The sequence below is a fragment of the Hyaena hyaena genome, unplaced genomic scaffold, assembly GCF_003009895.1.
Source record: "Hyaena hyaena isolate Hyena2069 unplaced genomic scaffold, ASM300989v1 scaffold_780, whole genome shotgun sequence".
NCBI lineage: Eukaryota > Metazoa > Chordata > Mammalia > Carnivora > Hyaenidae > Hyaena > Hyaena hyaena.
In genome coordinates, this window is record NW_024081410.1 from 699,206 (window position 1) to 721,224 (window position 22,019).

Below are 22,019 nucleotides of genomic sequence, written 5' to 3' on the forward strand. Positions count from 1 at the left end.
TTATGAGAGTGTGAGCGGGGGAGGGTCAGAGAAGGAGATGGAGAGAATCCCAGGCAGGCTCCAGGACTGTCAGTGCAGAGCCCAACATGGGGCTGGAACTCATAAACCATGAGATCATGACCTGAGTGGAAGTCAAGAGTCCAACTGACTGAGCCACCTAGGTGCCCCTTGCAGTTCTTAAAAGAAAGGTGATTCAAATTTGTTTCTTTAATGTAAATTTGTACTTGTATTTCCTCCATTATGTCTATAAATTAATAAAAAAAATGAAATTCATTCACCTTATTAAACTTAATAGTGCCCAATACTGGAAGGCTATAATGGAGTAGTAAAATTGACAGCCAGTTATATCAACGTTTTCTTCCCTGCTACGCTCTCCAATAATCTTACGAATGACCAGTGAAATAGACAAAGGTACAAAAAGTTATATCTGTTTATATATGTGTTAAACTGGGGGTGTCTGGATGGCTCAGTTGGTAGAGCAGGTGACTATTCATCTTGGGGTTGTGAGTTTGAGCCCCATGTTGATGTAAAGATTACTTAAAATAAGGGGCACCTGAGTGGCTCATTCGGTTAAGCATTTGACTTCAGCTCAGGTCATGATCTCACAGTTCGTGAGTTCAAGCCCTGCATCGGGCTCTGTGCTGACAAGTCTGCTTCTGATTTTGAGTCTCTGTCTCTCTCTGCCCCTCCCCCACTCATGCTTTGTCTCTGTCTCTCAAAAATGAATAAACACTAAAAAAAAAAATTAAAAAGGTAAAAAGCTTAAAAAAACCCAATATGTTTGTAGGCCAGATAATATATTTTTTCTTTTCGTTTTCTTTTTTCTTTTTATTTTTTTAGTCAGATAATATACATAAGTAAATTACATAATCACTTCCTGAATAAGAGAGTAGATTGTACATGTATTCTATAGAACCAGGATTATTTTAGACCTCAGACGTGGCTGTTACTGATAGGTGGTTTCTTGGGGTCTCTGGGTGATTCAGTTAAGCATCCAGTTCTTAATTTCGGCTCAGGTCATGATCTCATGGTCATGAGGTTGAGCTCCTGTTGGGCTCTGTGCTGAGTATGGAGCCTGCTTTCTCTCTAAAAGCAAACAAACAAAAAAAGAGAGTGTGTGTGTGTTTGTTTAGGTGATGGATTGGGTGGGGGGTGGCGGCGGTGGTAGGGAGAATGAGTCTTTTTTTTTTTTTTTTTTAACATTTACTCATTTTTGAGAGATGGGGAGAGACAGCATGAGTGGGGAGGAGCCGAGAGGGAGGGAGACAGAATCTGAAGCAGGCTCCAGGTTCTGAGCTGTCAGCACAGGGCCTGATATGGGGCTCGAACCCATGGGCTGCAAGATCATTACCTGAGCTGAAGTCAGACACTTAACCTACTGAGCCACCCAGTCACTCCAGAGAATGAATCTTAAGCAGACTCCATTTCCAGCATAGAGCCTACACAGTCATAACCGTGAGATCATGACCTGAGCCAAAATCAAGTCAGGCTCTTAAGCCATTGATCCATGCAGGTGCCCCCCTTTTTTTATCTACCTTTAAAGTCCGTGTTAACTTTTCTCTACCAAACTATCTAGGAACCTACTTTAGGGGTCACCTTGTCAGAAAAGCTTAAATAACTTGCTATAACTGTATATATAGCTGAATAAAACTGAGTATAACTTTGCTTTTATCTAGTCTCCTTTCCTTAGCAGTTGTAAAATATTGATCACTCCCCTCCTCCTTTAAAAAAATTAAATAGGGGCGCCTGGGTGGCTTAGTCGGTTAAGCGTCCGACTTTCGCTTAGGTCGTGATCTCACGGTTCGTGGGTTCGAGCCCCGCGTCGGGCTCTGTGCTGACTGCCGGCTCAGAGCCTGGAGCCTGTTTCAGAGTCTGTGACTCCCTCTCTCTCTGACCCTCTCCTGCTCACGCTGTCTCTCTCTCTCTCCTAGAAATAAATAAAACATTAAAAAAAAAAAATTTAAAAAAGTTAAATAAAAAAATTTTTTAATGTTTTTTACGCCTTATGTGTGTATATATATGTGTGTGTGTGTATATATATGTATATATGGCTATAGTAATGCTTAACACTAATGGTATCACTTGTTTCAGTAATAAAATTTCAGTAATAAAATTGTACATTTGACAAACACATTGAAAGTATAGCTGTTTTGTGGAATGCCCTGCAGCCTCAGAACTCAGATTCCCTTTTACCAATGAGACATGTGACTATAAACATATACACATGTGTTTTTTATTTTTTAGAGAGAGAGGAAGCAGGGGAGAGGGGCAGAGAGATAATTTAATTTATTTATTTAAATTATTTTTAAATGTTTATTCATTTTTGAGAAAGACACAGTGGATGAGTTCGGGAGGGGCAGAGAGACAGGGAGACACAGAATCCGAAGCAGGCTCCAGGCTCTGAGCTTCCAGCACAGGACCTGACATGGGGCTTGCATCCTGGACTGTGAGATCATGACCTGAGGTTAAGTCAGATGGTTAACCTACTGGGCCACCCAGGTGCCGCTAGAGACAGAGAAAGAGAGATTTTTAAATAGACTCCCTGCTCACCACAGAGCTGGACTTGGAGCTCAATCTCACAACTCTGGGATCATGATCTGAGTAGAAATCAAGAGTTGGACGCTCAACTCACTGAACCACCCAGGTGCCCCTCAAAATTAGTTCTTTTTAAGTAACCACCATGATAGCTAACATTTATTGAGTTCTACTGTAGACCAGAATAGTTTCCATTTATTCATATATTTTTTTTAAAGTTTATTTATTTGAGAGAGAGAGCATGTGTGCACATGCTCTGTCAGTTCAGAGCCCAACCTGGGGTTCCATCCCTTGTCCCTGGGATCATGACCTGAGCCATCCAGGTGCCCTTCCCCCTTTATTATGCTGAGGTGGTTTTTATTATAACATGGTCTAAGTATAACAGCCTGTGTGGTTTGAAACTTGATTCTCAGTGCTGTCTGGAGGGCCGGTGAGGTGGTGATCTTTGTCCAGGTGTGTCAGCATTAAGAATGTAAAGGGAGTGTTTTGGGCTCAGTGTTCATTCCCCTAAGTAGTAGTATGGTCCCTGGCTCCCACAGTACCACTGTCTCTGTTGGTTTTCTTCCCACCAGTGGATAAAGGCATGGTCCTTGGTTTCTCCTTTGTTTAACCCTCAGGTCTGAGGTCCTTTGCCTCCTTTCTTTCTCTTGGGTTTAAAGATTATTTTCATGTTAATGAACTTTGAAACTTTTGCATCTTAATGTTGGAGTTTTAGCCCTAATTGCATATTCATATATTCACTTTTTGTATTTATATCTCCTGGTATTTCCAGTAGGCATTTCAGTACTCTTGATTTCCTTCTCACCCCTACTGCAACCTGTTCTTTCTCGGTTTTGGTAAATAGTACCACTGTCTATGTCACTGCTCAAGATAAAGTATGTATAAGTCATTTTTTGTTTACTTTCCTTCACCCCTCTACCCATTCATTCATTCATTCATTTATGTTAGAGAGTGAGTGTGTGAACAGGGCAGAGGGGCAGGGGAGAGAATCTTAAACCGGTGCTGCACTGTCAGCGTGCAACCTAATGCAGGGTTCAATCCCAACACCGTGGGATCATGACCCGACCTGAAATCAAGAGTGGGGCATTCAGGGGTGCCTGGGTGACTCAGTTGGTTAAGCGTCCAGCCTTGGGTCAGGTCATGATCTCACAGGTGTGGGCTTGAGCCTCACGTCAGGCTCTGTGTTGACAGCTCGGAGCCGGGGCCCTGCTTTAGATTCTGTGTCTCCTTCTCTCTGCCCCTCTCCTGCTCATGCTCTCTGTTTTTCAAAAATAAACATTAAAAAAAAAATGAGTGGGACATTCAACTGACTGAGCCACCTAGGCATCCCTGCCATGGTTCTTTTCAAATCTGAGTTCTACTAGTAGAATTTCAGAACTTTGCAATTATGATCTCATCTTCATGTAACATTTTAAAAATGCTCTACCAGTTCAGGTAAATGTCAGGTTCTTGAAAATTTTAGAGTTCTACCTATTAACAGCTTGTGGCCAGCATTGGAATAGTGAAGGCTGACTTTTGTCATATGTGAATGGCTAGCTCATTCAGTTGTTTTTCGGAGGATGACTTTAAAATCTGTCAGATGTGTGTTCCTTACTTGTTATTATCTGGATCCATATCCAGAGGAATCTGGCTTATCACAGTATTTTATTTGGTTATTATCCAAGGCCATTTGAGTGACTCAGATGTAGGATACAAATGGAATTGCTAATTGCGTTTCATCTTTTTTTTTTTTGAAGAGAGAGAGAGAGAGAGAGAGAGAGGGAGAAAGAAAGAGCATGAGTAGGGGAGGGACAGAAAGAAAGGGAGAAAGAAAGAATCCCAAGCAGGCTCTGCGCTGCCAGCACAGTCCTATGCTAGGCTCAGGCCCACAAAGCTGGGAGATCACGACCTGAGCCGAAACCAAGAGTCAGACACTTAACCAACTGAGCCACCATGGCGCCCTACCCTTCCTCATTCTTAATGAAATTTCTTTAAGGTGGACATTTTTGAAGGAAGAGGTCTACTTTGTTGCCTTCTGCCCTTTCTTTGTCACATGGATTGTTTTAATCTGAATTGTGTGTTAGTATAACACTTAAATATTTGTTTTAGCATTAAAAACTTGAGGACTAAAAGCTAGGTTTGAAATTTATTGGGTATATTTTTCATATGTATTTCCTTTTGTCTCAGAAAGTTTGTATTTTTGTCTTGAGTAGAAGGATTACATCATGGTCAGCAGCCATATTCTTTCACAGTATTGATCCTCTTCCCCTCACCCCTCATCCCCCCCATCCATCTAAGCAGCTGATGTTTTTGGTTAAACTTAAATGTGACTGTCAGGAAATCAGTTTCTGAGTTAGTAGAAAACCAGAGTCAGAGCATGGGCTTTTCTGGCCTAGCACTTTGAAATTAATGCTTTCAGATTTGTAAAAAAAGTACAGTTTAATAGTTCATAGTTGTTAACATTCATATAGTGATTTCTAGAAACAGATTGGCGCAGAAACACAATGGAAAAGAAGGTATAGGCTTTTTGCACTTTGCAATTCCAAAATCAAAAGCATCTGGAAGACTCATTTTTTCTCATAAATTAGCAAAAACTCTGGATAGAAAGCCAGAAGTTTGAATATTTATGTATTTTACAGTAGAGATAAATGTGTTTCATTAAGGGGTGTTGCCCAGAGACAACTGGATATCTTATATAACAACTGTATTAACTTTCTATCTTTGGAAAAACTCTGAATTCCAATAAGGGATTTTGGACCTAACTTAACAGTCCAACATTAGATTGAATTGAAAGAAAGGATAAAATGGCTAGTTTTATTTTTCTGCGTTTTCAGTGGTAAATGATAGAGCAGTGAAGAAAAGTTTGGTTTTCTTAGAATACAGTTCCTGTTTTGCTTTTGTCCATAGACAGTTAGTAACCTTTTGACTCCTGAGATTTCTGTATTTGCTGAGTAGAGTCATTCAGGATATCATTCTTTGTGGGACATTTTACATGCTTGATGTCTACGCGTGACAGCTTTAAATTAATTCAGTCCTGTCTATTTCATCTTTTTTTTAATAACATGCATTAATCTAATCACAGTTTTGTTTGTTTTTGTCTTCATTTATTAATTTTGAGAGAGAGAGCGAGAGAGAGCAAGTGCATGCACAAGATTGGTAGGAGCAGAGAGAGAGAGAGAAAATCCCAAGCAGGCTGCGCAGTGGAGTGCAGAGCCCTTCTTGGGACTTGAACACACGAACCATGAGATCAAAACCTGAGCGGAGACCAAGAATCGGTTATGTAACTGACTGAGTCACTCAAGCGTCACTCTTCACAGTTTTATGCTTGGGTTTGAGATGAGCTCTCTTTTTGGTATCACCTACATAAGTAGCTATTAACTGAGGGTACTTTACTGTTACCCTCTTAGGGTTCCATTCTGGAATCTGCTTCTCTTACTGATACAGTTTTCTAGAGTAGTATATAGCTCTAGTCCTTATCTTTTTCTTTTTTATTTATTTATTTCTTTGTTTTTAATGTTTATTTACCTTTGAAGGAGAGAGAGAGTGAGCAAGAGAGAGAGAGAAAGCATGAGCAGGGTAGGGGCAGAGAGAGGGAGAGAGACACAGAGCCTCTTGTGGGCTCCAGGCTCTGTCTGAGCTGTCAGCACAGAGCCTAATGTAGGGTTTGAACTCACAAACTGTGAGATCATGACCTGAGCTGGAGTTGGATGCCCAATTGACTGAGTCACCCAGGCACCCCTCGTCCTTGTCTTTTATGAAGCTTTTCCCAGCGTAGGAAAGGGTTATTTTAAATAAAACATTATTGTGATAAAATATGCATATCGTAAAATTGGCTCATTTAAAGTGCACAGTGCAGTGGTTTTTACTGCATTCATAGAAATTTGCAACCATTACAACAGTCAGTTTTAGAACACTTTGGTCTCCTTAGAAAGAAACCTCACTCTCCCTGCCGATCAGCTCCTTACCTCTTCATTTTCTCTACTCCTGAGCTACTACTAGTTTTTTCTGTCTTTATAGCCTATTCTGAACATTTCATAAAAATTGAATCATATAATATATGGTCTTCTGTGACTGAGTCCTTTCACTTAGCATGTTTTCAAGATTCATCCATGTTGTGGCATGTATTAGTACTTCATTTCTTTTTTTTTTTAAATTTTTTAATGTTTTATTTATTTCTGAGAGAGAGACAGACAGACAGCATGAACAAGGGAGGGTCAGAGAGAGAGCGAGATACAGAATCTGAAGCAGGCTCCAGGCTCTGAGCTAGCTGTCAGCACAGAGCCCGATGCGGGGCTCGAACCTACAATCCGTGAGATCATGACCTGAGCCAAAGTCGGACATTTAACCGACTGAGCCACCCAGGTGCCCCAGTACTTCATTTCTTTTTATTGCCAAATAAAATTTTTTTATGCTTTCCATTCATCAGTTGATCAACAGTTGAGGTCTTTCTACTTTCATTATTATGAATAATAGTGCATGTATATAAAAACTAGTGTGCAAGTTTTTGCAAAGACATGTGGTTTGATTTCTCGTGGGTATATACCCAAGAGTGAAATTGCTGGGTCATATGGTAACTCAGTGTTTAAACTTTTGGGGAACTGTCACAGACCGTTTTTCAGAGTGGCTTCACCATTTCACATTCCCACCAGCAGTATATTAGGGTTCTCTTTATCCTCACTGACTCTGGCTTTTTGATGTAGCCATCCTGGTAGGTGTGAAGTAGTATCTCATTGTGGCTTTGATTTGCATTTCCCTGGTGACTAATTATATTGAGCATCCTTTCATGTGCCTTTTGCCCATTTGTATATCTTTTTTGGAGAAATGTCTTTTCAGATCCTTTCTCCATTTGCTTTTTTTTTTTTTAATTTTTAATGTTTTTTATTTATTTTTGAGAGAGATAGAGACAGCATGAGCAGGGGAGGGTCAGAGAGAGAGGGAGACACAGAATCTGAAGACAGGCTCCAAGCTCTGAGCTAGCTGTCATCACAGAGCCCGACGCGGGGCTCGAACCTATGAACCTTAAGATCATGACCTGAGCCGAAGTCGGACGCTTAACCGACTGAGCCACCCAGGCACCCCTCCTTTCTCCATTTGAAATAATGGGTTATTTGTGTTTTATTTTTGAGTTGTAGGAGTTCTTTATATGTCCTAGATAGATATATCAGGATAGATCTCTTATCAGACATATGAGTTGCAAATATTTTTTCCCTATTCTTTGTGTTGTCTTTTCATTTTCTTGGTAGTATCTTTTGATGCATAGAACTTTTTAATTTTGTTGAAGTATGATTTATCTATTCTTTTGTTGTTGATTTTGGTGCTGCTGTATCTGACAATCCATTGCCAACTATGAGGCCATGCAGATTTATTCCATGTTTACTTCTGAAAATGTCTAATTATAGCCTTTACAGTTAAGTCTTTGATCCACTTTGAGTTAATTTTTGTGAAGGAAGCAATCTCATCATTCTTTTGCATGTCTATTCAGTTGTCCCAGAAAGAGGGTGTTGTTTTTTATATTAGCTTTCTATAGTTAATCAGTTATTCAGTTACTATATGCAGCACATCTTAAACATTTTAAATATAGTTTTGGACTCTTAAAATATTTTTTGAAACATTCTGAATTAATCTGGATAATTTGCTGTACATGGGATTGTTTTTTATAATTACATTTATGTAGACAGTGTGTTTATTCAGTTTTGACTAGTGCACCTCCTTTATAAAGGTAGGTTAAGTTTTGCCTTTTAGGAGTTACTTTTATTATTTATCATTAGGGTTTACTAGATTAATTAAATTGCATTGAAAAAAATTTTAAAGCGCATATCCCTTCCTTAATGGGTCAGAATTAATATTAAATGGAATATAGCTATTTCCAAAGCAATTGTATGTGAAACAGGGTATAGTATAGAAATTTTGCCCTTATACTTATATGGTATACATGTTCTCTTCCTCTTTTGTTATCAAAACTATATTGAAAGAAGGAGGGATGCTCAGTCAATAGAACATACGACTCTTGATCTCGTGATTGTAGGTTTGAGACCCACATTGGATGTAGAGATTATTTCAAAATAAAATCTAAAACAAACAAACCAACAACAACAAAAAAAAAAAAAATGAAAGAAAGAGAAAGTGGAGAAAGGTGTAAATTGACTGATAATATCATATTGCCATAAAGCTTAAATAAGAAATAATGTAGAAAAAGATCTTGTTCATATGTTTGTTTTCATTTTCTGAAATTGGTTGCCTGTGTCTTCTCTAAAGTCATTTGTGCAATGGGATTTGTATCCTTGTTTTCAATTTCAGTGAGGAAGTAATAACTTGAGGGTGTCACTATAAATACTGCTTATGCTGAGATTGATTTGGGATAGTAACTTTTCTTATAATGGATTGGGGCAAAGTTTAGGAACATTCAGCTGTGAGTTGTAAATGGAACATTAGTGTTTTAGCATACTGGAGGAAGATTTCTGTTGACTTTCATTACTTGTTTTCTAATTTCTCAAAATTACTACCTTTTGAGGAGGTAGTGACTACAGGTCAAATGTAGAGTCAGATACTATTGTCATTGATCAAGAAGCTTCATCCTAATGAGAGTTCATTATTCATGAAATTTCAGTACACATCTGTAAATTAACAAGTTACTGGTCCCTTCTTTCCTGACATAAGCAGGAAACATTCAGATCATTACAATCTCATTGATCTTTGGATTTCTTTGATAAAATTTTGTGTTTCAAACTTGTGTATCTGCCTAATTGACATTTAATGTGGGGAACATGTAGTGAGTACTTTAATAATCAATTTAGAGTCTCTTGTGCTTTAATACTCTTTAGTCTTCAAATTTTATTTATTTCTGACATTTTTTATTAGAAAACAAAATTGCAGAATTAAATATTTTGCATTTGTGTTTCTATTTAAGGTCTTAATTCAATTATTATATACCATCCTTCTGGTCTTGCTGACGATTTTCCTTGTATTTCCTAATGATCTAATTCATAGCAGTTTGAACCATAGAAGTGTCAAGTGAGAACGCCTACTGTGTTTCAGTGTTGAGATTAAAAATAATAAAAACAACATGTTCTGGAGCACTGCACATGCATATTATCACTGCTGATTAATTGAATTTGAATTTTAAGTGGTACTTTGAGAAGCCAAATTTTTTGGGTACCTTGAGCTCAAAAGCAAATAAGTAAATCTCCAGTGATATATGCCCGAGATACAGCGCTTGGTGAAAGCTGGTAATAAGCTTAATGACATGCAGAATTAGGAGATATGTTGTTGTGAAAGAGCTTCACATGCATGTCATTTCTTCAAATTCACTTATTTATGGAGAAAATGCCTAGTAGTGCCTTTTCATACTGATTTTTTAGAAGCTTTTATTTTTTAAAAAAATTAAAAAATTTTTTTTTTATTTCTGAAAGAGAGAGAGAAGCAGCGTGAGCAGGGGAGGGTCAGAGAGAAGGAGACACAGAATCAGAAGCAGGCTCCAAGCTGTGAGCTAGCTGTCAGCACAAAGCCCGACGCGGGCCTCGACCCCATGAACCATGAGATCATGACCTGAGCCAAAGTTGGACGCTTAGCTGACAGAGCCACCCAGGCACCCCTAATTCATACTGATTTATTGAGGATGTTTTTAGTGGAAAGAGGGGGTAAATAACTTATATGCAAATAATCAAAAATATAGAAAGTTAAATTAAAAATTTTTTTCAATGTTTATTTTTGAGAGTAAGAGAGACAGAGCATGAGCAGGGGAGGGGCAGAGAGAGAGGGAGGCACAGGATCTGAAGCAGGCTCCAGGCTCTAAACTGTCAGCACAGAGCCGGATGCAGGGCTTTAATGCAAGAACTATGAGATCATGACCTATGCCGAAGTTGGACACTTAACCAGCTGAGCCACCCAGGTGTGCCCTGCAAGTTAAATTTTTTATTGAGATACAACACACACACACACCATAAAATTTACACTTTTTAAGTGTACAATTTAGTGTTTTTTTGCATATCTATGAAGATATGCAAAAGGAAAAAAATGCACTGTAAAATAAGCTCACTTAGTTTGATACAGTACTTGCCAAGTCTATACTAATAAGTGTACATTTGACATTGGGCAGATAGATGATTCAGTTTGGGCCAAGAATTTGGGGCTTTCTAGAAGTTTTGGAGTGACTCCAATGACTCTTTTAGGAGATGAACTGTTCATTTAGTTTTGTCATGTAGATAGGGGCAACCATATTTTGAGCAGGTTGTGATACTGTTGTTTACTATGCCATAAAATATTCCGTCCATGACATACTGATATAATAGGAAGAGAGTGGCTTTTAGAATTCAGGAAGACTTGACTTGGTCTGAGTACTTAGCCTTGTTAACTTGGACAGGTTACTTCTTGCTGAGTGTCAGTTTATAGGAGATACTGTAAAATGGTTCAGAGAAGACCGCATAGTTGGTTAGGCTTGCAGCCCATTTTAGATTCAGATTTCCTGACTTCTGCTTTCAGCTTTCTTTTTTAGAGAATTAAGTTTTTGTTTTAAAATAAAGAATTTTGGGGGCGCTTGGGTGGCTCAGTCACTTGAGTGTCCGACTTCAGCTCAGGTCATGATCTCACCGTTCATGGGTTCGAGCCCCGCATAGGTCTCTGTGCTGACAGCTCAGGGCCTGGAGCTTGCATTGGATTCTGTTTCCCTCTCTCTGCCCCTCCCCCACTCATACTCTGTCTTTCTCTGTCTCAAAAATAAATAAACTATAAAAAAAAATTTTTTTAAAAAAAGAATTTTTACCTAACAGCTCTTTTAAGAAACAATGTATTATCAACCATAGTATTCTTTTTTTTTTAATTTTTAATAGTTTATTTTTGAGACTGAGAGAGACAGAACATGAGTGGGGGAAGGGCAGAGAGAGAGGGAGACACAGAATCCGAAACAGGCTTCAGGCTTTGAGCTGGCTGTCAGCACAGAGCCCGACGTGGGGTTCGAACCCATGAACTGCGAGATCATCACCTGAGCCAAGGTCGGATGGTTTACTGACTGAGCCACCCAGGCGCTCCTCAAAATAGTATTCTGTTGGTGGTTTACAGAGAGTGAAATAAACAAAGCCAACATATTTATTTGTGGCCCAGGAGAAAGGTTTGTTGGTGGGATTCCTGGCCAAATATATGATTGCCTCTTTACACATCTCATGATTATGCTGTTAGGCATTAAGATAAACTAATAGAAATCAGGAACTCTAACCTTCCTTTGTAAGGTTTAACTGGTGTGGCTCAGCCTTGGGGACATAGTACTGATAACTCTCATTTGAGAACTTAGGCCCATGTGGTGAGCATTAGCCCTCACTAGAAGAAGCACTAGCAGTTGGCTTTGCAGAAGAAGTAATGGCCTCATATTTTCCACCATCATGTGAACACTGTGCAGAGCTATAGTTTAAAGAAACTTTTATTTCATCCAAGGATAATCTTCTTTCTGACAAGCTCATAATGAAGACTGGTGTCCAGGAACTTGTTGTTAGTCTTATGTTTTCTACATTGCAGACATATATAAAGTTTTAATGAAGCAGTTCCTGTATGAAATGTTTTAGCTTTCTTATTTTTTGCAGCATTTTAAATCAGTTTCTTGTGTGTAGGGGGTGTTTTCATTACAACACATAAACTGGTCTGAGTTTGTTAAAGAATTGTCTAGAGACTGGTACAGTGCTATTAATTTTGAGTGAGTAAAACATGGGTGGTTTTGTTTTATTTTCTCTCTCTCACCTCAGCAAACTATTGCTGCTTTTACATATAAAGAATGTAACTTCCAATGATTGAGGTTTCTGTAACTTGTGGTCATTCATATAAAATTATTAATTGCAGCTGTCTCTGTTTTCCAGAATGTTTCATTGAATTAGAAAGGAATATGATGTGAGAAATAGGAAGTATTTGCTAGGCTTAAGGAGGCATTCTGTTTTATTTTGGGTTTACTGTATATTTAGTCATCTTAAAAAATACATTTAAATGATACAGAAAACTTACTGTAGAAACATTCAGTACACTTTTGTAATCCCACTGTGTGGAAACAGTTGCTGTTAATCTTTTGGTTGCTATTCTTTGTTGTTGTGGTCAGTCTAAAGAGGTAAAATGTCACCCCTCATCACCAGGTAGATGGAGCTCACATATCATTTACTTTTGAAGCTGAGTAAAATGATAGTCTTGTCTTTTAACAATATCCTGGCCACATGCTGGAATATTTTAATTGTTATGCTGGAGAGCCGTTGTGTTTGTTGTTTTTTAATGAGTCAGTTGGGAGATAAGGGGGAAAGAAGCAGCCAAAATAGAAAAACCTGGAAACAATTATATTCGCCATTCCTGTGCAGTTAGCTGAAGAGACTGTGTCCTTTTCAGTAATTGCCATGTATCTTCCTGGATCTCTTGCTCATACATACTTCCTTAGTCTTTTTCTCTAGAAAGGAAAGGTGGTAGATTCTCATCATGGACCTAACATGTGGAGGCTTGTTTGTTTTGAGTTGCCATGGAATGTTTATCATGGGAATCACTTGGAGAGATTGATTACATGAAGAAATGTGAAATAGTTGTTTTCCAGTTTTGTGGAGAAGTAAATGAGTAACCTTAGTAATTACATGACAGAACTTGGGTCATTGACAGAATCTTGTGATGATAATTTTTTTTGTTAATGCTAAAGCAAGGCACTTTTGAGTTCTCTTATCCTTAACTCACTCTTCTAGAATTCCTAGAGGACCTGCGCAGCAGCCTCTCGAGGATCGACTCTTCACTCCCGCTGTCCCGGCAGTGTACGGCACGGTGAGTACTGCGTCGTTGCTGGTCGGATTGTGAAACTTCTCGCACATGAGGCTTTGATGTCACAGCCGTGTTGTTTTGATTGGCATGTGAAAGGTTTTTGGCAAAAATGAAATTAAAATTCTGAACTGAAATAGGTGTATGTAATAGAAGACGGTGACTAGGCCTTTTTCCTGATCATCTTAATTTCACAAGTGAATGTGAAACAAGCACTGTCTTAAGATTGGCTCATACACCTGTCATCTCCTGTTTTCCTATTTTTTCATCTTTCCATAAGCCCACCTCTGTCCTTGGTCTTGTGATTGCTTTAGGGCATTGAGTTTTAATTTTTCTCTTTGGATAGTTTTAAAAAATTGTTTCAATTTTACTTTTTAAAATTTCAACAGTTTCTTTTTTTTTCCCCTTTGATTACATAACAAAAGTCCGAGTTTGGAAATGAGAACATTGGTTTTACTCTAGGAAATTTAGTTTTTTATATTTAATTTTGTGAGGGGAGAGGGTCAGAGAGCAGGAGACAGAAGATTCAAAGTGGACTCTGCACTGACAGCAGAGAGCCAGATGCAGGGCTCGAACTCATGAACCTTGAGACCATGACCTGAGCTGAAGTCAATGCTTGCTTAATGGACTGAGCTGCCCAGTCATCCCCAGGAAATTAAATTTTTTATGTTAAATGGTTGATTCAAAGTCATAAATGGAGGGAAATTTAAAAGTTAGAGGATGAAGGTAATAAAATTAGAAGCAGATTTCAGGTGTCTTACAGTGAGCCTGAGGGAGAACTGAGCAGTCAGTAAAAGGCGAAAGATTTATACAATCTGAAGAGAAATCAGACTATTAGAATTGAGCAATCAGACATGTCTTTTAAATATTTCAGTTCATCATACCATCTACTCCTTAACCCTACAGTTAAGATGCTTTAAAGAAATTCACAGAGTGGGGCACCTGGGTGGTTCTGTCGGTTAGGTACCTTACTTCAGCTCAGGTTATGATATCATGGGTTTTTTTTAATTTAAATTTAAATTTTTATTTTTTGGTTTTGTTTTTTTATGATATCATGGTTTGTGAGTTCAAGCCCCACATCAGGCTCTGCACTGACAGTGTGGAGCCTGCTTGGGACACTCTCTCTCCTTCTCTCTTCCCTTCCTCCAATTGTACATATGTGCGTGCACATGCACACTCTCTCTCTCTCCTCTCAAAATAATAAACTTAGAAATATCTCACAGAGTAGTGAAAAAGATGAGGAAATAAACAATTATAATCCAAAGCGGTATGATAAAGCAATGATTCTTATCCTTTTGGGTTATGAATTACTTTTAGAATCTGAATGTAGTCACAGTACTTTCTTTTCAAAGAAGAACATATACCAAGTGTCTACATATAATTTCAAAATTTCAAAAATTTTATTAGGCCATTCATTGGCCCAAGATTAAGACCCTTTTTTTTTTTTTTTTTTTAAATGTTTATTTATTTTTGAGAGAGAGCATGAGCAGACCAGGGGCAGAGAGAGAGGGAGACACAGAATCCAAATCAGGCTCCAGGCTCTGAACTGTCAGCACAGAGCCAAGTGCGGGGCTCAAACCTACAAACTGTGAGATCATGACCTGAGCCAGTTGGGACACTCAAACCAACTGAGCCACCCAACTGCCCCCAAAAATCTTTGATCAGAGATAAAAACATACTATATATGGAAAAGGAAGAATTCGCTTCATTGAGGAGGTGGCACTAAGTTGGAAGGTATAGGACTTCTCTAGGCAGAGTAGGGGAGCAAAAGGCCTTCTAGGAAGTTAAAATTCAGAGGCATTCTTAATGGAATGGCCAGTAGTCAGCTTAGTGTGGCACATGTGTTATGTTTTGTAGCAGAAGTAGAAATGAGATTAATGGGTTTGGGAGGTTTTAAGATTGTCCTAAAGACTTAGAACTTTATTGTGCATGAAAGGGTAGGACGGTTTCCCCTAAGTAAGTCTCAATCTACACCTAGTGTAGATCAATTAACACTTGTAAATTACATTTTGAACCCCTTGACTAAAATGGACTCAGTTAGTAAAACAAATTGCATGATCTTCCTAGTAATTGAGAAACTTCAGTTTACATTGAAAAGTAACCTTTAGAGGGGCATCTGGGTGGTTCATTTGGTTAAGCATCTGACTTGATTTCTGCTCTTTTGGTTCAATGAGATTGAGCTCCAAGTCAGAATTGTCTCCTCTCTCTTTCTCTGCCACTCTCCTGCTTATGCTTGTTTTCCTGCTTTCTCTCTCTCTCTCAAAATAAATAAATGAATAAAAGAAAGAAAAATAACTTTCAGGTTTTTTCTGGAATAAACTTTCTGTAGGCCAGAGGGTTTTGTTTGTTTTGTTTTGTTTTGTTAGGGTAAGGGCAGCTTTGCCATTCAGTTATTCTTCAAAGTTAAGATAGGTAAAAGAAGAAAATGAAAGTTTTTAGTTACCTTGAATGATTTCTAGAGGCAGCTAGTATAAACTTTTTTTTTTTTTTTGGTGTAGTTTCCTTTTTCTTTTTTTCTGTGTTGTATGCTCTGTATAAGATACTTTATTATATTTTGTCAGTTTATATTATAATGTTAGCTTTCCTTTGCTGTTTGAAACATGTCTTAAATAATAAATGGTTTTCTGGGGTTTTTTCCCCCCACAAGATTTTAGTATTCATTCAACATTTGACAAATATTTCTTAAGCTTTGTAATGTGTGTCAGGCACTGTCTAGGTGTTGAGAAAGTAGTAGTGAGTAAGCCAAACCCTCCGTACTCTATAGAGTTTATATCTTTCCTTCCATGGGCTAGAAGGAAAGTAAATATATGCACAACATATTATTGGGTACTAATAAGAGCCTTGATGAAAATGAGGCATGATAAAAGGATTGAGAATTTGGACGACTCCTTTTCCTAGGGCTCTCAGGGCAGTTCTATCTGAATAAGGCACATAAATAGAAAGATAAGAAGTGAGGGAGTGAACCTTGCAGATTTCTAGGGAAAGCACATTTCTAGTAGACAGAACTGCAGTTCAGAGGCCCAGAGAGGGGGGGCCTGGGTGGTTCATCTAGTTGAGTGTCTCTTGATTTCTGCTCAGGTCATGATCCCAGGGTCATTGGATTGAGCCCGGAATCTGCATGGAGCCTACTTAAGATTCATTCTCTCTCTCTCTTCCCTCCCCTTCCCCTCTCTCCCTCTCGTCCTGTCTTTTCCTCTCCTCCTCTCCCTTCTTCTCCCCTGCTAACTTTCTCTGAAATAACAAAAATAAATAATAAAAAGAATAAAAATCAGAGGCCCGGAGATAGCAAGGTGCTTAGTGTGATCTTAGAATTGTAAGGAAACTAGTACGGAGTAGAGAGTGGGTGGCAACAGAGTTCAGAGAAATATGTGGAGTATCCGATTATATGGGGCATTAGTTAGCCTAGTAAGCATTTGGATTATTATAATCTAAATGTAATTGAAAGCCATTAGAAACTTAAGAGCAACAGATCCGAATTTTCTTTTAAAAGGCCACTGTAGTTACTATATAGGCAGCAGACTGACAAGCGCAGGTGGCGGTGTTGGTCAAGTGGAAACAAGGTGAGTTAAGAGGTTGTTAAAGTATAACAGGCAGAAGATGATGATGGCTTGCTCTAAGATGGTAGCAGAAAAAGAGATTAGTAGTGGGATTTGGTATATAGACGCAATATGATATCATGGTAGCTTCGATGTGAGATGTGAGGAAGAAGAGTAAAGAGTGATGGCAGGGATTTAGGCTTTGAGTAACTGAATGAGTGTGGTACTTTTTATACAAATGAACACTGGGGGAGGAACAGGGTTTTTGTTAAAAAAAACTAATAAATATAAACATTATTTTGGTGAGAAGTTAAACATTAGGTTGTTTCTAATATTTCCTATTAGAAATAACTTATTTGAATGTAAAGCATTTTATGAATTTTGGATTATTTTTATAGAATAACTTTCTAGAAATGAAATTACTGAGTGAAAAAGTATAGACATGTTTTTGAAATTTCTCACGAATGAAGACATGTGACTTTCTAAACTTAATACTTTGGAGAGAAGATTATCCTGTGAATGACAGCACAGTGCCTGCTACAGATTTTACATGTCATGTTTTGGAACAAAGGTTTTGAATTTATTTTTTACTTAGATCAAAGTTGACTTTTACTATTTGAAGCTACTGTCATATATGTAGTCCTTCAATCAGTTAAAATAATGGGTACATCAGTTATACGTACTGCCTGTTCTGGAAGGACGAGGGCTTGTTTTTATGGAATAAAAAGCTAGCTTAAAGTATGGCAGCCTTCACTTCTTTGATCAGTTGTTTCCATTCATAGCGGTTTAAATTTCTGCCTTACTTTTACAGTGTTGTGCACATTAACTGAATGAGTAGGAGAGCGGCTGACCAGCTGCTCTGACATTCTTAATCCCCCTTTTTCTCAGTCCCGGAGATTACGTATTGGTCACTGTTTCTCTAGTGTCTGGGTCCATTAGCATCATTTCTGTGTCATAAAATAAAGGCTAACCCTCATTTCACCTCCTCCTGCCTCACCACATGGTGCCCATATGTCACTTTAATTGAGTTGGTTGAATTCCTTGAAAGACAAAAAATGAATCCTGGCCAGTTTTAAAGAATTATACAATCAAAGATTTTACCTTTTTTATGCTTGATATGCAGGCGTTATGCTCTTATGTCAGCCATTTTAGGTATGTTTTCTGCTGATAATCAAAGAAGTATCAAAAGGAGGACTCGGTTACATGTTTTAGGTAGATTATCATGTATTATTTATTTAAGCCTGATTTATAGAAGTTTCTTCCTAGAATATTTATTAGGGATGGTAGGGATACTTTTGTCACTATACCTTATAAACCATTATTATATTAGAGTGATTGTTTATGTGAACAAAAAGAATAGAGCCAGTATTTTTAAAACTCTAGTAAGAGAGGTATATATTACATGGTAGAGAAGAAATGGCAAAACTGAAGGGATGAGCTAATAATTCGAAATATATTTATTAATAATTCAGTTGGCATACTTCAGAAAAATAAACTGAAATTTTACCATGTTGTGTGTTTTTGGCTTAATATTTTCTTTAGAGAAACTAGATTTTATGATGAGTAAGCTAGTATTTTTAAAATGGCAGAAATAAACTGGAATTTTCTGGAATAATGACTACTACAAGAAGCAGCAGTCTGTATTTTGGTAGATTATAAGACTTGTTTAATTAACTGCTTTTGCAAAATTCCTATAAATAATTTAATCTGTCTAAATTATTCCTTAATGCCATAACATTTCATGATCCTTTTCAGCCAGCTTATTCTTTTAAAGTCTTGTTTCTGTCATCCTATAGTTCTGTGTCATCTCACTAGAAAATCATACTTTTATGTTATTTTTTGAGTCACTGATAAATCGTGAGTTGGCCAACATATCAGTAGAGATAGCTGCACAGTGACAAAATTTAGAATGGGTTGATCAACATTCCTTAAATAGTTGTATTCAGTGAGATGTAAATCTACTTAATTGTCCTATAATCCAGCACAGAATAACAATGCATTTTTTTTTCCTGGTAAATATACCACTTGAGCTGATGATTTATTTATGTAGACTTTATTTTTAATAACCAGTTTTTTGAGGTATATTTGATATACAGTATATATAGTGCCTGTGATTTAAATATATCTAAAGTGCACTCTTATTTAAAGTGTATAATTTGGTTAGGTTTAACATACCCATGAAAACCTTTGCCACAATCAATAAAATTAACATATGTGTCATTCTTAAGTTTCCTTTCCTCCCTTCTTTATAATCTTTCTTTTCCATCTTCCCCCACCATTGGTATGCTTTGTGTAATGATGAACTCATTCTCCAGAGTCTTATTTAAAAGTATAATAGGAAAAGGAATAATGTAGTAAGTAGGTACTGGCTGGCTTTGTTTTTTGTTTTTCCTTTTGTCACTCAGATTGTTTCAAGGTATTTCCATGCTGTGTTTATCAGTAGCTTGTTCCTGGCAGAACAAGTAATTTTTATACTTACTTTTTTTTTTTTTTTTAAAGAAAAAGTAAACTTTAGGTTTAAAATTTAGGGCTGCCATAATTACATGTTCTGTATATTTCTCCCTAAGGGTACATTTTTTTTAAAGTTTATTTACTTATTTTGAGAGAGAGAGAAAGAGTGTGTGTGGTAGAGGGACACAGAGAGAGGTAGAGAGAATCCCAAGCAGGCTCCCTACCCAGCCCTGGAGCTCCATGTGGGCTCCATTTCCAAAACATGGGATCATGACCTGATCTGAAACCAAGGCTAAGACACTTAACTGACATCTGGATTACTGTCATCGTAGGGTCCCTGGAGTTTGATTTTTATTAAACATAATATAAATCATATGATTATACAATTTGGTTGTTTTCTTTTTCTTTTTCTTTTTTTTTAATGTTTATTTTTGATAGTACGAGAGGGGAGGGTCAGAGAAAGAGCAGGGACAGAAGATCCAAAGCATGCTCTGCACTGATAGCAGTGAGCCTGATGTAGGGCTCAAACCCATGATCCATGAGATCATGACCTGAGCTGAAGTCCGATCGATGCTCAACTGATTGAGCCCTGGTTCAAACAGCCCTGGTTGTTGTTTTTTTTTTTTTTATACAACATATATTATAAACAATTTCCCATGTTAATATATAACACTTAACAGACATTATAAACATAAATTTAAGTAGCATGTCAGTGAGGTGGACCATAATTTGCATAATCTGTCAGTTTAAAACTATTGTTGGGTGTAAACACTTTCTTTTCTATTTTAAATAATTTTGTGATACATACGCACATGTATATGTGTGTATATTTTTGTCTTTGTTTAAATAGCATTACTTCCTATTTAAGATTTTCAAAAGTAGCCTTACATAAACACAGTGTAAAGATACTTATTATTTTTGACATATTACATAGTTAGGGCAGGTTATGTTGCTGCAAAGTATAGGAGTATATTCATTTCATTGTATCTGGAATTTCAGGTGTTCTCATTTTCATGCTAACTTGATAGATCAAAAGTACAGTTTCACAATTCACAAAAGATAAAAAATTGGCAGATTAAGTGACTGTGGAAGAATGTTTAATATTGGTGAAATAATGATGTCATATTTTGTTTATAAAATTAACAGTGGTTTAATTTCGTACCCATTTCTCAGTTGTAGGAATGTAATAATTAGAAATGTTTTATAAGTTTCTTTTTAAAAGTCTTTTATTGGGGCGCCTGGATGGCTCAGTTGGTTAAGCATCCGACTTCGGCTCAGGTCATGATCTCGTGGTTTGTGGGTTCGGGCCCCGCGTCAGGCTCTGTGCTGACAGCTCAGAGCCTGGAGCCTGTTTTGAATTCTGTGTCTCCCTCTCTCTCTGACCCTCCTCTGCTCACGCTGTGTCTCTCTCTCAGAAATAAATAAAAAACATTTAAAAAAAATAAAAGTCTTTTATTCTTTTTTCCTGTTTAATATTTTTACATTATGGAGTATAGAAAAGGAGTGAAATTTTCCTGATTGTTGTGACAGAAAGGATTTGGTTGTAAGAAGATGGTAGTTTTACAAGTATTATTGTTGTCACCTTTCTCTAGTAGCACTGCTGATATGTGACCATAGTTAGGAATCCAGATTTTTGTGTTTGAAATTTAAATAAAAGATGGAAATCACATTTAAATAGTACGGTTTTTTCAAAATAAAATTGTGGTAAAATATACATAACTTAAAATTTAGCATCTTAATAATTTTATATTTTATTTATTCTTAATTTTCTAAGTTTATTTTAGAGAGAGAGAGAGAGAAAGACAGGGCAGAAGCCAGGGAAGGGCAGAGGGGGGTATGTGGAGACAGAATCTGAAACCGGTTCCAGGCTCTGAACTGTCAACACAGAGCCCGACGTGGGGCTCAAACCCAAAAGCCCTGATAATCATGACCTGAGCCAAAGTCAGACACTCCACTGATTGAGCCACCCAGGTACCCCTTTCATTTTATATTTTTAAAAGTTTGTTTGTTTACCCACTTATTTAATTAACCTGTATACCCATCATGGGGCTCGAACTCATGACCCCAAGTTCAAGAGCTGCATGTTCTTTGTTTTGTTTTTAAATGTTTATTTCTTTTGAGAGAGAGAGGGTGAGCAGGGGAGGGGCAGAGAGAGGGAGAGAATCCCAAGCAGGCTCCACACTGTCGGTACACAGCCTGATGTGGGGTTTGAACCCACAAACCGTGAGACCATGACCTGAACTGAAACCAAGAGTTAAATGCTTAATCAACTGAGCCACCCAGGTGCCCCAAGCCTCATGGTCTTCTGATCAAGCCAACCAGGCCCCCCTCCATCTTAGTCATTGGATTTTTTTTAGAGTTTATTTTATCTTTATTTTGACAGAGAGACAGAGAATGAGCACAGCAGGGGCAGAGAAAGAGGGAGACAGAATCCCAACTGTTGATGTGGGACTTGAACTCACAAACCATGACCTGGTGATTATGACCTGAGCCAAAATCGAGAGTCAGACACATCACCTCCTGAACCACCCAGGTGCCCCTCTATCTTAATCATCTCATTTTATGTTATTTTATTTTAATTTTTTAAAGTTTATTTATTTTGAGAGAGAGAGAGACAGAGAGAGAAGTGCATGCACAAGCATGAGGAGGGGCAGAGAGAAAGGAGGGTGAGAATTCCAAGAAGGCTCCACATACTGTCAGCCCAGAGCCCCATGTGGGCCTCAGTCTTACAAACCTTGAGATCATGATCCGAGCTGA

The 22,019-nt window shown here is 37.7% G+C and overlaps 1 protein-coding gene across 1 annotated transcript in view; it reads left to right on the plus strand.

Moving 5' to 3' along the window:
* The window catches only part of LOC120221383 (eukaryotic translation initiation factor 4 gamma 3-like), a 211,283-nt gene that overhangs the window by 71,269 nt on the left and 117,995 nt on the right, over positions 1-22,019 (plus strand). The window contains exon 2 of the mRNA XM_039218750.1: positions 13,206-13,281. Within this exon, the coding sequence (XP_039074681.1) occupies positions 13,206-13,281 (76 nt within the window). The remainder of the gene's footprint in view (positions 1-13,205; positions 13,282-22,019) is intronic.